The sequence below is a fragment of the Delphinapterus leucas genome, chromosome 12, assembly GCF_059928025.1.
Source record: "Delphinapterus leucas isolate spDelLeu-1000000601 "Yukka" chromosome 12, BTC_Dleu_Yukka2, whole genome shotgun sequence".
NCBI classification, from domain to species: domain Eukaryota; kingdom Metazoa; phylum Chordata; class Mammalia; order Artiodactyla; family Monodontidae; genus Delphinapterus; species Delphinapterus leucas.
In genome coordinates, this window is record NC_143140.1 from 45176853 (window position 1) to 45192372 (window position 15520).

A 15520-nucleotide genomic window follows, 5' to 3' on the forward strand; every position below is an offset into this window, starting at 1 on the left:
GGGAGAGTGGAAAGTTAACTGAAAGAAAAAGAGACCTGGAGAAACTTGTGAGTTGGTGGTTTATTAGACACAGAAGATAAAAGAGTGGGAGTAACCAAGGATTACCAAATTCACTGGGACAGAAACAGCAAAATATTAATTAAGGTGCCACTGTTATTAACAGATAAACCCTAAAGTTTAAGTGGTTGAACAAATAGATTTTTCCTCTCACACATCAAGTCAACATGGATATTCCTGATGGACAGGTGGCTCTCCCCCAAGGGGTGCAGGTACCTTTCATCTTGAATTGGTCACTTCCAAAATCACCTGCTTAAGGTATACTGCAAATGTAAGATTTTTATGGTCAGGAAATTGTAAATTTCATTTATGCTTTTATTTTATTGGCTAGATCTCATTCCTACGGCCCAGCCAACTGCAAAGGAAGGCTGGGAAATGTAGTCTAGCTGAATACTCAGGAAGAAAAGAAAATGTGCTTGGCAAACTTGTTTTAATCGATTCTAATACAGTTAACAAGAGGTGGTAGGAAATTTCAGGGAATGAAGGTAGAGTAAAAATTTGTGGCCTGTTTATAATTGCTAGTTAGATGAGAAATATTTGAGTCAGTTCTTCCTAAACCAACTGAGAAAACTGAACCATTAGTCACAAAATTCACCTGCATTTCTTTAAATGTAATAATCATGTAACACTAGAGAAGTCTATACTTTGTTATGCTATGTATTATATATTACATGATCTATCTTTTGTACACAAAATATAAACATCCTATCATTAAGAATAAGTTATAAACATTTTCCCAGTTGTGGCTAGGGATGCTTGCAAATTCAGTAATACTTATTTTTGCCTGATCACCTTTGTAACCAATTTTTTTTTTTTTTTGTAACCAATTTTTAAAGTCAGGGTTGGTGGAATAAACCTAAAGTCCATGGTCTTGTTTGAAAAAGGTTATGGTAGATGTTTACAGTGCATTTTTATAAATGTGACTCACCTGTTTTTCAAAATGCAGTTATTACATTTTAGCCTAAATTCTGCCTCTCTTGGCCATTATGTGATAAGCTCACGAGACACATCCACAAGATATATCCAGCAGTTATATCCTTAGGCCAAACAAAACAGGTCACCTAACTCACTTTTGTTCCCTTAGGTAATTTACTCAGGTTCCATTAACTGACATCAAAGTCAAGTTTATGAGGAAAAACACCAACAATGTAAATCCCAGTAGTTAAGAGGTGAATTTAAAAGCTCCCAAATCAGTACTTCCCTCAAATGTTAAATAATTCACTGTGGCATTATAGATATAAGCCTCCAGCAAAAGTTACACTTGAACAATTAAGCTAGCAGGAGCCAAACAAATGACTTCAGGGATAGAGAAAGAAATGAATGGTTTCTCGTAGTAGTATGCCAAATTACATTTTCACATTAACCAGTGTGTAGAACACCCAAGCATCAGCAATGACTTACTAGATAAAGTTTGATTACAGAAAAACAGCCTGGAACCACAAACCAGGATTATTCCCTAAATGTAACTGTGGATTCTATACACTTGGGTACGAAACCCATTCACGCCATTTGGAAAAATTTTATATTCATAATGTACCACCTACTCTTTTGCAGAGTTCTTTTACAATTGCTCATATTACAACTACTATCTACCAAATGCATTATGTTCCTGTAAAGGATCAGAAGGCAATGCAGCTGTTTCTTAGAGGCTAAATAAGAAATTGGAAACACAAGGTCACAACACAGTGCACTGTGTACATACAATAAAGATAACAGCATCTGCATAGTAGAAAGAAATACATTTTATATTTAAATTCTAACTCCATCACTTTCTACCTAGAGGATTTTAGACAAGTCTTAATCTCAGCATTAGTTTCTTTTTCTATAAAATGGGGACTATTCATTTATGCAATAAATATTTACTGAACACCTATCATGTGTCAAATACTTCCAAGTGTTAGTTTAGGATTAGTGATAGTAAACCATAGCTGGTATTCATTAGAGGCGTGTATGGCTACCCAAATGCCAGAGCAGATGACTGACCATGGACTTCCCTGGTGGTACAGTGGTTAAGAATCCACCTGCCAATGCAGGGAACATGGGTTCGAGCCCTGGTCCGGGAAGATCCCACATGCCGCGGAGCAACTAAGCCCGTGCGCCACAACTACTGAGCCCGCATCCCACAACGACTGAAGCTCGGGCACCTAGAGCCTGTGCTCCACAACAAAGACAAGCCACCACAATGAGAAGCCTGCGCACCGCAACAAAGAGTAGCCCCTGCTCGCTGCAACTAGAGAAAACCCACGTACAGCAACGAAGACCCAACTCAGCCAAGAATAAATAAATAAATTTTAAAAAAGAGCAGATGACTGACCAATAAAACGGTTAAAGTCGGAGACTGAAAAATCAATGGAGTTCCAAACAGGAAACAGAGATACATGGTTACAAGGTGATGTGAGGTCTAATTCCTTTCCAGGGACTAACAGGTTATTGGTATTCATTGTAGATGTTTACGTATTTTCTCTAATTATTTCAACTGAACTCAGCCAACAGCTTTTCTACAAAATTTACAGGGTAAAATTTTGAGCTCCAATTCAAACAGGTTGGGGAACGATGTAGATAGATGTATTGAAGATTTGCCAAGTTACTGTCCGTTCATAAGTTTTCCTAGACATACTTAAGGGAGGACCTTTTTTGGTATACTAATTTAATGGCTAGTCTAATCTACAAGTGAAATACATTTTTTGAATCAGACTAGAAAAGCCAAATAAAATTAAGAAGAAAAAAAAAACAACAAAACATGAGATTTGGAAGAAAGAGAACTACAGTTAGAGCCTGAACTTTTCCTCATTTGCTAGTCATGTCACCTTGAAAAACATCTCAAGGTTTCTGAAACTCAGTTTTCTCAAGAGTAAAATAAGTATAACGACAATTCTTACCTATGGAATTGTTGTAAGGATCAAATGGGATAACTGTCATTAAAATGATTGGTAACCTACAAAGCACTAAATAAATATAAATTATCTCAGAGTGAACAGGAACTGAAAATGATCCCAAGATATTTCTTCTAGTGAAGACACTTACGTGGATCAATGGTAAAAGCTCTGCAAAATTACCCTGGCTAGAGGAGAGGCCATTTGTAACCCCAACAGTGATAATCTTTGCTTGCATGTTAATGAAGGTCACTGGACTTCATAGCAGGCAAGCTAGTCATCTTTAAATATTACAGAAGAAAAAAAACATTCATGGGTAAGACTACCAGGAATTTTTAAAAAATCTAAGATGTGGATTTGTTTTTAAAGTAAATAAATAAAAGATATATTAACCGTAAGCCGAAGTTTCTAGAAATACTTCTTTTTGTGAGGAAAATTTTCCTGTCACCCGTGTTTCTGGGTGGTTTTAATTTCAGGTGCCCACGTCCACTTGCAGACTATTACTTCCATACAGGCTTTTAACAGTGTCAAGTATACTGCTAAGATCTGATATATTATTACCAAAAAACATGCTGTCATTTAAAAAAGCAAAACTGAAAATTTAAAGTTTGTTTTATATGCAGCAAAAATGACTGGTATGTACTCATAAATTTATTTTTTAATCTAAATGTGTGAGATGTAAAAGTTTCTTATTCCAGTCACTTTAATAAAAACCTCTTCACCATAAAAATAAGCAAAATAAAATAAATGATATAGCACTGAAGTAGACATCTCCTAAAATGGTAGTTGTATTATTATATACACAACTAAGTTATCATATTAAGTAGGTTTAAAAATCATGAATCCTGGACTAAATGACATAGAGTTCTCTACAGAAATACAATGATACCATGATGGGGCAGGAGAGTAGTGTTCAATAGGAAAGTTTAAATGCTCAAGGCAGAAATGAGAAATATTAGACACAAAATTTACCAGAGTTACATACAAAGCAGCTAAGCCTATTAGATTTGTTAAGAATAATAAAAATCCATGTTTTAACTTAACAAAATAGTTTAATCTATCTTTGAATCAGAGAATGACAAAAAACTAAACAGTGATTTCTACTGACCACTGTAAGAAAACACGCTTTAGAGAGCAATGTCAAAATTTCTTCTTACCATGAATAGATACCACTGGCCATGTCATAGCTCTGACATGAAGCGTTCACACTGCTGGGCCCAGCTGCCTTAGAAATAAGTAGCACCACCAAGCCCCTCAACTGGAGGTTATTCTGGCTGTCGTGTACAAGGCCCCTGTCAACAAGTAAAGAAAGAAGAGGATTAACACACCCTCACAAAATCAGTCAGATCAAATTAGAGAACTGCTGCAAATATACCCATGCTTCCAAAACCAGACAATGTGACTTGTTGAAAAGAAATAGGATTGGTGGAAGAAAGAGTTAACAGGAGGAAGCAACAAGTTCAGGAGACAACTAGAGAAACCCGTGGCTGGTTTTGAAAGTGACAATCTCAAAATTGTGAGGCCTAATGATTTGGCTTCCTCCTCTTTCTGGGTTTTCCCACTGTCTATACCCTACCACGCAATCTTAACCATTTGCTCTGATAATGAGAGGAACCCATAGTTTTAAACTGTTCTGTGGTAGTTGACAGCAGGTGAAATACAAATTGTATGGCTTGGATGAAGTGGTATTATGTGGCGATGATGCTGGTAAGGGCAAGTGGTAAAAAATGGTTTCTGTCTTCACAGGTAGAAAATTTATTTGAGAAGTAAAATGGAAATGAATGCCATGGGCAAATATCTTGCCATTTCTTATTTTTTATGCAAAGAATAATCATTCTAGACAATGTTAGTCTTTAACATAGAATGTAATTTTTTTTGCTATGAGGATTGAATTTTTATAATTTCTACTACAACTAAGGTCAGGAATACTTTCTAAGATTATATGTTTGTTTAAGTATCGCAAATGGTTGTCATACAAGAACTAAATGACATCATTAAAAAAAGAAAAAAGACAGAAAACTATGGGTAACATATTATAATAAATTAATATTTAGAACAATGTTCATGAGCATTAATCAAATAGGTTATACTAAAGTATACATAAATAACATAAATATAATTCTTGAATGTGGTGAAAACAGTAAAAAAAATTTTTATTAATTTGTATTGGAGTATAGTTGATTTACAAGGCTGTGTTTGTTTCTGCTGTACAGCAAAGTGAATCAGTTATACGTATACATATATCCACATTTTTTAGGTTCTATTCCCATATAGGTCATTACAGAGTATTGAGTAGACTTCCCTGTGCTATACAGTAGGTTCTTTTTTTTTTTTGCAGTATGCGGGCCTCTCACTATTGTGGCCTCTCCCGTTGCGGAGCACAGGCTCCGGACGTGCAGGTTCAGCGGCCATGGCTCACGGGCCCAGCCGCTCTGCGGCATGTGGGATCTTCCCGGACCGGGGCACGAACCTGTGTCCCCTGCATCGGCAGGCGGACTCTCAACCAATGCGCCACCAGGGAAGCCCAGTAGGTTCTTATTAGTTATGTATTTTATATACAGTAGCGTGTATATGTCGACCCCAATCTCCCAATTTAACCCTCCCCCATCTTTCCCCCTTGGTAACCATAAATTTGCTTTCCAAATCTGTGACTCTGTTTCTAAAAACAGTAAAATTTTGTATTTTAATACTTCACTGAATTATTAAGACTTCCTTGGGTGAATTCTGAACAATGAATTAATTTAAATTAAGTAAGTTAACATAGCCAAAATTAACGAGTCAGTCAATTACTTAAGAAAATTTTCACCCTTCATGCCTCCAAATAAATTTTTAAAAGGGATCCCTTCTTGCTCTTTCAATAGTTTCAAAATAAAACAGATCTTCAGGCTCTCTGCAAGATAACAGTTATAGCTCTTTCTCTACTTATATTTTCTCCTTAATCTAGTAAGTGACCTTCAGCAAGTTAGCGGGGTTAATGATTTTTACAAAGAAGTTCTAATATCTGTTAATTTAAGGTAATTAAGCTATATTATAGTAGAAACAAATAATCACCAGAAATGTCCAAAGCTCTGTATTATTATGTAACAATCTACTTAAATCCTACAGACCTGAACTGTTGGGAGGTTGCAAAGCACCCTATTTTGGAAGAAGAAAATGTAAAATGGGAGCCCTCTCCAAATTTTTTGCTTTGAATTACAGATTTTAACTTATGCTACTAGACCCTTATTTATGTATTACCTGAGGTAAATAATAATAATATTAAAGAGAAGCTCTGAATTGGCTCCTAATTCTAGAAAGGGAAAAGAGGAAGGTGAGGATGTGTGTGTGGCTGTGTGTTTGGGGGGTTGAGCCTGGTTAGGAATGAAGGATATGAGGGTAAGAACTCTGACAGCTGGCCAAGTCACGTTGAAGAAATAGGCCTGGCAACAGTTCTGACAACACCTTGCTCAAATTTCTCAGAGAGGGGACCCTTCACAGAGGACACATACATCATCATCATCACCATCATCAAAATACAAGAGCAGCAGCAGCAACAACAAATCCTTACATAGGACTTAATATATGCCAGGAACTATTCTAAGTATTTTACTATATATTAATTAAATTAATTCACAACAACTCTATGAGGAAGGTACCACAATTACTTTGATTTTACAGATGAGGAGAATGAGGCACACAGAGAGATCAAGCAACTTGTTCAAGGTACCAGAGACAGTAGGCGTTAGAGCCTTGATAGAACCAGGATTTGAACCCAGGCCACCTGGCCCTAGAGTCTATATACATGCTTACCCATTATGCTATAGTGACTCTCCATCTGCTTCACCTCATGTACCAACTATTTGCTAAGTCACTAGAATAGTGACTGCTTTAGAACCAGGTTTGAAAAATCCTTCTGCCATTTATTAGCTGTATAACTCAGACTATCACCTCTTCCGTAAAATGAGATTAACAACATCTACTTTCTGTAGTCATTGTATGGAACAGACAACATAAGTGAAGCATAAACCACTGTGGAAGCACATGGAAGGTGACAAGGTGATCAGAAAACTACATTTCTCTCCTTATTACTTTTTTAAAAAATTAATTAATTTATTTAGGCTGTGTTGGGCCATCATTGCTGTGCGTGGGATTTCTCTCTAGTTGTGGCGAGCAGGGGCTACTCTTTGTTGTGGTGCGCGGGCTTCTCACTGCAGTGGCTTCTCTTGTTGCAGAGCACGAGTTCTAGGCACGCAGGCTCAGTAGTTGTGATGCATGGGCTTAGCTGCTCCGCGGCATGTGGGATCTTCCTGGACCAGGGCTCGAACCCGTGTCCCCTGCATTGGCAGGCGGATTCTTAACCACTGCGCCAGCAGGGAAGTCCCTCATTACTTTTTTGCCATCTATTTTTTCTCAACTCTTATATTTTCTTTTTCTTTTACTGTTTCTCCTTCTGTCTCTCAAAGTCTTACCCACTACCAGCATATATAATTTCCTATAAATACTGTTTCCTTTTCTACCCCCCAACATAACAAAAGTTAAGGAATTCTTCTGACCATGACCCACAAACATCATGTATCACTGAAACACTGGCCACTTTCAGAATGCATTACTGAAAAGGTCAGGAAAAGAAACTATGGTAGACCAGTTACCAGAAATCAAGAGAGCAGTCAGAAAAGCACAGCTTCTAACCATCAATTTTCACACAAGGCAGTAGGTAACAACCCAGAGAACAGATTAACTGGTTGAGTAAATTAAATGTTTCCAAAACACCACGTCTTTAAATTCACTTCATTAACACCCTTAAAAAAAAAAGTACTGGGCTTCCCTGGTGGCTCAGTGGTTGAGAGTCCACCTGCCGATGCAGGGGACACGGGTTCGTGCCCCGGTCTGGGAAGATCCCACATGCCGCGGAGGGGCTGGGCCCGTGAGCCATGGCCGCTGAGCCTGCGCGTCCGGAGCCTGTGCTCCGCAACGGGAGAGGCCACAACAGTGAGAGGCCCGTGTACCGCAAAAAAAAAAAAACAAAAACAAAAAAAACAAAAAAAACAAAAACAAAACAAACAAAAAAAAAAAAGTACTAAGATAATTCGATAATGTTCACAGCTCAAAAACTAGCTCACAACAAAAATAAGAAATTTTGCTCCTGAGCATAAAAAGTCCCTAGGATTCTAAACTTGCAGAGTTAATGTTTCATATGGTCCAGGTCATACTTCACTTGGAACACTATGATTTATTCTGAGTGCCTCTATTAAGGAGAAATACTGACAAGCTGGAGCATATCCAGAAGATGGTGAAATCATATACTGCCACATGCTTGGCTGACCAAAAAAAAAAGAATGCTAGCTTGGAGAACAGTAAAGTTGGTGTTCTCAAATTTACGCAGTCAAAAATGTAGTAAATGCTTACTACATGTCAGGTACAGAGCTAAACAGAGAGTGGAGGACATGATGGTGAGCAATGGTGAACTGTGGTCTCCCTTCTTGTGGATAATACAGTCTGGATTTAAAATAATAATAAAATGTGGCATGAGCTACTTTAGGAGATGAACAAGGGCAACTAACATAGGCACAGAGAAAGGGCAACTAACATAAGCAGGGGTGAAGGAGTGGTGAAAGGGACCCCCCTGAGACCTAAAGGATGAGACGAAGTAGTCAGGGGAGCTGAAGCAAGGAGGGGAAGTGAAAAAAGAGTGTTCTAGACAGGAGACAATATGTGTGAAAGTTTGGAGGAGAAAGAGGAGGACACAGCTGTCTCCAGAATCAATAGGGCAGGAATACAGTGTGTGAAGGGCAGGGTTGGGAGAATTAAAGCTAGAAGAGTACATGATGACTGTCTGCTCATCTGAAAGGGTACCATAAGGAGAGGCGATAGACCTGGTAAGTATTACTTTAGAGACTGACACTAATAGACAGAAAATATAGCTGGTGAATTTTGGCTCGACATGAAGAAATTAAAAAACAGAGGAGTCTCTGTTGACGCTGAGTCCCTTGAGAATAAAGATGTTTAAGAAGCTGCACAACCTCTGATACAACACATTAGAGGGAAGCCTGGACTATTCAACATCTGGGTTTTTCTCTTACTCTGTGATTCTTTATTATCTCACTACTACATTTAATTATCTAATACTCTACAATATGTATAATAAGTATAAAAATTGGGAGAATTCGTTAACATCATCTAAGTGTCATAAACGAAAGCAATATTTAGTAGCTTGTAATCTTTATCACTAAAATTCTACAGAATTGTTTTCCTTTCACTAATATAGATTAAAAAAAAAACCCAAAAAACCTTTATCATTCATTCAACTAATGCAGACCGAAAACCTTCCATACATCAGGCACAGTGCTTGGCATAGGTGTCATGGTGAGCAAAGCCAGGCACGGAGCTTGTGAAGCTTACAACCTAGTGGAAGAGACTGGTAATAATGAAAGAATGACAAATAAATATAAAATTACAATAGTAATAAATGCCACAAAGGAAAAAGAAAGATGATGCTGTGAGAGCTTACAACTGGGAACTAGCCTAGCAGGGAAAGTCAGAGGCTTCCTTAGGAAATGATGACCAAGTTGACACCCAAAGGAAGAGGTAAAAGAGGGGTGTGGGAAGAGAATAGGTAAGTGGAGTGTCTCCACAGCACAAGAATGAGCACATGCAAGGTTGAGTACACTGTACAGAGTGAGGCTAGAGGCAGACAGAGACCAGACCACACAGGTCAAACATGCCATGACTGGATGTTAGCTCTTTATCCAAAGAGCAATGTGAAGCCACCACAGTAACTTAAGCATCTGGTCATGTAATCAGATATTTTTTTAAAAATACAAAAAAGAAAGAAAAATGAAAAACTTCTATCATCAGTGTGGAAAAATGACTTAGGTGTGTGTTTGGGGTGGGGGGGGGACAAAGTGGATATAGGGAGACCAGTTAGAAGGCTTTTGTGGTAGTCAATGAGAAATATGGGGGTAGCTTGGTGGACAAACAAGGGGTGTAGCAAATCTAAAGTAACATTTCAACTCAAGTTAAATATATGTCAGATACTATGTAGTCCTGGGAAATTAGCTACTATAGATATATCATTAATTTAAAATAATATTCTGAAAAGTCTGTAAGTTGAATTTTGGGGGGACAAAATTGGCCTTCAAAATTCTGCTCCAGAGCTACAATAGATCAACAGTAAACATGAATATTCTAATAGCTTTACAATTTCATGGAAATAAGGATTGAACAGGTGAACTTTGTGCAACCCAGCTCTATAGCCTTCTCACATTATGGCTTCTATGGCTAACTGCAGTTCCTACTGCATCATCCTATCTTTCCACAACTATTAACTAGTTTCTCTTCCTTAACCCTATCCTATAAATATTTCAAATCCTCAAATGACAGTTATGGCATCTTTCCATATTCTCTCAAATTCTATTTCTTCAACACTTATATACTAAGAGGTATACAAAGAAATAAGAGGTCTAATAAAAGAGCTATAATAATGTGTTCCAAAAATGGTTAAACTGTGTAATATTAATGAACAGATAAGAAAGATAGTAGAGTAACAAAAAGCAACAAAGGAAGAAAGAAAACCACTTCTTGTTAGAGGTGTGCCTCACAGTAGAGACAGAATTCAGACTGCGCCTTAAAGATGGTCAAATTTCCCTGAGCAGAGAATGGAGGAAGAAGTGCGATGGAGTTACTGGAATGGAAAGAGTGGTATTTTAGGAGAAAGGAACAGGTTAGAGTAATAAGCATGCAGAAGTATGGCGAGCAGGCTCAGGAGCTGTGGGGCTGCCCATTTGGGCAATATGTGAAGGTGAACAAGCCCAGAAGACAGCCTGAAGAGTGAAGGGCCTTGAAAGGTTTAGAGTCAGGGCTTCATTCTGCACGCAATCTGAAGGCATGGATGATTTGTCAGCAATGTGATTAAAGCTAAAGACTAAAAGTGTTACTCTGGGCCTAATATTGTTACTCTGGCAATAGTGTGCTGGGTGCAGGGGAAAGGAGAGGGAAGATTAGTTAGGAGTAGTTTCTTCCAATATTCCAGGTGAGAGATAATGAGGGCCTAAATTAGGGTAGTGGCAGCAGGGATGGGAAAGAAAAGCTGAATGATGGCAGCAGCATGGAGGTGGATCAGGCTAGTCTGGCCAACTGCCTACATGAGGGAGACATCAGGAGGGGATCAGGAAGCAAAGGAAAGATAAGGGCTGAATTTAAGATTCAAACCTGTCTGCCGGAGGTGATGATGCTAGCATTAGCAAGGACTGGAAAGAAAAGGAAGTGTTAATGGGGAATTAATGAGTTCAGTTTTGGACATGTTAACTTTGAATGCAAGAAGGACTTCCAGATGGAGATGCCCAGCAGGCACCTGGAAATGCTGCAGGTATAGATTTGGGAAGCATCTTCCTAGAGGATGATGGCTGAAGCAGTAGGAATTGATGGATGAGATTTTGGGGGGAGAAAAAGGAGAAAAGAAGGGGAAAGGGAGAGGGAAAAGGAAGGTATGGGAAGAGGGAAAAGGAAGGTATGGGAAGAGAGAAAGGGAATCTTAGACAACTCCTATATGTAGGGAACTGAGGAAGGATGAGTGACCCATGTGAAAGAACACAGTACGTCCACAAACAAATAAAAGGGGTCTCCACAGACACCCAGAAAGAAGAGTGAACATATATGCACAACAGAGGCAGAGAACTGTGTGCGGTGTATAGGAACTGGGGCCAGGTATTTGCCTCTTCCATGAGCTTTTAGAGTATTTATTATAAAGTTCTAGTTTGGCACTTAATACACTGAATAATAAAAATGACAACAATGACACAGACAACAATGCTTACAACATACTATAATGCCAGGCATGTGCTGTTTTACATGCATACACTCTTATTTTCACAAAAACCACGTAAAGGAACTGGTAATATCTCTTTACAAATGAGGAGAATTAGCAAGCAGGCTTAGAGAACTTAAATAATTACCAGTTACACTAGTCAACTAGTAATATAAGTGCCAAGATTTAGACATAATTTGGACTCCAAGGTCCAGGAGCCTTTGCAGCCTTGCTATTTAATTATTTGTTCTCAGGTACTCCTCACGAAGTTATGAGAACCTTGAGGGCTCTCAGGCTTAGTTATCTTTGGATGCCCTGAACCAAGCAGAGTAACTGACACAGAATAGGTCTCAAAAAATGCAAGATGAGAGAATAAATAACTTCCAAGAAGTAGAGAAGCAGACACTATCGTAAACATCTTTCCCAAATAGACCTATTGCTATTCCAAACTTTCCTCATCTCTCCTATCATCCATTTGCTACATTCAACCATCCAGCTCTGAAGTCTTGAGCCCCTCCTTCCTAAATCATAGTGGATTCTTTAAAAGTGACAGCCAGGGCTTCCCTGGTGGCGCAGTGGTTGGGAGTCCGCCTGCCGATGCAGGGAACGCGGGTTCGTGCCCCGGTCCGGGAAGATCCCACATGCCGCGGAGCGACTGGGCCCGTGAGCCATGGCCGCTGAGCCTGTGCGTCCGGAGCCTGTGCTCCGCAACGGGAGAAGCCACAGCAGTGAGAGGCCCTCACGTACCGCAAAAAAAAAAAAAAGTGACAGCCACACAGGAGAAAAGCCCCGATACATTCCAAGAAAACATGCTGAGATTTATTTTAATGCAATGTTGAAAAGTTACTGTATGTAAGAATCATGTCATATCAAAGTACCTATCTTAAGTTTTAAATAGAGAGAACTCAATATACTGGAGTGTTTCTGTGTTTTGTGTCTTCATTTAGGAGAACTGACTGAATTTACTACTGCATCAGTACCCGTGAGAGGAGGCTACCCTCACTTTAACAGAAGGTAGGGGTAGTTCCAGATGGAGAGCTGAGGTAGGATGGCAGAATTGGAGCATGAGAGAAAACTTTTGATATTTATGCTCAAGAGTTCAGAATTCTTCATCAGTAGAGAATTGTTTAAATAAACTGTGGTACATCCCCACAATGGACTATCAAAAAAAAAAAAAGTGTTCAGAATTCTAATGTATGCCAGTGATTCAAATCACAATATTTTGGTAAATTGATAATCAAATATTAAGGAAACAATTTATCACCTACAAGGGATCATCACCCTCAAGTTAGCTCAAAGCTCCCCAGACTAAAACTGAATGGGAAAAATCAGCACTTCCCAGACCCCCACAAGGAGAACTCCCTCCAGTGCTAAAATCTAGAGGTATAGAGTTTGTTTCACAATTTGATTACCCCACTTTAACATATCTAGTTCTAATAAATCAATCCAGAAAATGTAAGCATAAAAGATGGATGTCAAATCTAACATACATGAGGTGGGCTGGTTGATAAGACTCCTTCCTAATAATGCTTGTGACTGCAACCCCTAGTCAAAACATTTTTTAAATTTACATACAGATAACTGAAACAAAAGAACTGACTAGAAGATGCACAATTTTTGCCAAAGAATCACAGGAATACCCTGATCTTCTCTATTCTTTTTTTTTTTTTTTTTAATTTATTTATTTTTGGCTGCGTTGGGTCTTCGTTGCTGCGAGCGGTCTTTCTCTAGTTGCAGTGAGCGGGGGCCACTCTTTGTTGAGGTGCGCGGACCTCTCATTGTTGTGGCTTCTCTTGTTGCAGAGCACGGGCTCTAGGCGCGCGGGCTTCAGTAGCCGCGGCATGTGGGCTCAGCAGTTGTGGCTTGCGGGCTCTAGAGCGCAGGCTCAGAAATTGTGGCGCACGGACTTAGTTGCTCCGCAGCATGTGGGATCCTCCCGGGCCAGGGCTCGAACCCACGTCCCCTGCATTGGCAGGCGGACTCTCAACCACTGAACCACCAGGGAAGGCCTCTATTCTTTTTTTTTAATGTTGACTGTAACTGGCTAAATTGATCTTGTGACCCACTAACGAGTTGCAACTTGCAGTTTTTTGAAAAACAGTGTTTTAAGTCATGCCTAGTATGTGATATATTAAAAGAACTAGAAGTAAATGTAAAATTAATTAAATAGGAATAGAATTATCACTATTTAAAAACAGAAAATCTGTGCATACACTAGAACAAATTTAGTGTTGCAACAAAGCATTAAACAAATTTTAATATGGGAAAATACTTAAAATGTTAAAGAAAAGACAGACGTATAAAACTATGTACATATAACACGATTCCAATTATGTTTCAATATATGCACACATATATACACATGAACAAGGCCAGGAAAAAACTAGGAATAAATATGACAATACATTAACATTTTATTTTTTTTGAGTGAAGTATAGTTGATTTACAATGTTGTGTTAGTTTCTGGTATACAGCAAAGTGATATATATATAATATATACACACACACATATGTTCTTTTTCATATTCTTTTCCATTATGGTTTATTATAGGATATTAAATATAGTTCTCTGTGCTATACAGTAGGACCTGTTGTTTATCTATTTTACATATAATAGTTTATATCTGCTAATCCCAAACTCCTAATTTGTCCTTTCCCCCAACCCCTTTCCCATTTGGTAACCATAAGTTTGTTTTCTAAAACAGTAACATTTTAAATGAGTGTCATTATACAGGAGCCAATACACAAAGTGTCCACGTATTTTTTGTGTGTGTTTAAAATATTTTGTTTAAAAAGTAAAAAGAAACAGATAGGAAGGAAATACCCCTAAATTGTAACAAGTGTTAATCAATGGATTTTTAGATTAAGGGTGATTTACCTTCCGAATTGCATAAGAGCACAGATCGCTTTGTAAGTCTGGAGAAAAAAATAACTGTATTTTTAAAATAACAGAATTTTAAGAAGGCATATGGCATACTGCATTATAGCTGTATTTCTCATTTGAAGAAAAAATTTAACTCACCTTTAATGAACCCCAAAGTCCTATGCTGGGTGCCTTTTGGGTTCTCATATTTCACCTTTAATTTCTCTAAGGTTTAGATACAAGGCCAAAGTTTAAATGGTATCAAGTATATATATGATGAGGAATTCTGTGACAGTAATATTACTCAGTTGCAAAAGAAAAACATTAACACTCATGAAAATTGTCTTAAAGCACTATAATTTGAGGGAGACTAAAAACAGTCTGCATGTCACAGATTTTTACATAAAATTAGCAGAAGAGCTGGAGGTTAATTTCCATTGACAAAATGACCCAGATTGTATTATTCCTGCCATATCTATCCTGAGACTAAAATGCCCTAGACTTGAAACAACTTTAGGGCCTGAGGTGACCAGCCTTTAGAATCTGGGAGCTGTAGCAGCCACTGACATGGCTCGAGGGCCACCTGCACATTCCACCCGCATTAAATCCCCAAGGGACAGTAGGGCTAAGGAACTGCCTCACCAAAGCTCTCCCAAAGATGCAATTAGGTTTGATGGGCATGTGGCAGAAGACAGGCACTGGAAAGAAAGGAAGAGAGAAGAGAAAGTAGAACAGGTGTAGGGCACAGGGGTTGTTGAGCAGAGGGGAAATCAAGCCAGGAGCTTTTTAGAAATAGTTAATGTATGAACATCAGTAGTTTAATGAAATATGACTGAAATAAAAAACAAGTATAAAATGATGTTATCATCAATCAAGTTTGCAGCAAGATGTAAGCTGGCCACCTTAGAATTAAACTATCACCAGGGGGAAAAAAAAAAACAACGA

General features: G+C 38.4%; 1 protein-coding gene across 4 annotated transcripts in view; it reads right to left on the bottom strand.

Annotated features, from left to right (window-relative positions):
* Nucleotides 1-15520, bottom strand: part of PDSS2 (decaprenyl diphosphate synthase subunit 2) — a 279875-nt gene that overhangs the window by 174284 nt on the left and 90071 nt on the right. For 3 of the 4 annotated variants that reach the window (XM_022553618.3, XM_022553615.2, XM_089921619.1), the window contains exon 2: nt 4088-4222. The exons of the other annotated variant lie outside the window; for it this stretch is intronic. In XM_022553618.3, the coding sequence (XP_022409326.1) occupies nt 4088-4222 (135 nt within the window). The remainder of the gene's footprint in view (nt 1-4087; nt 4223-15520) is intronic. 4 annotated transcript variants of the gene reach the window in all.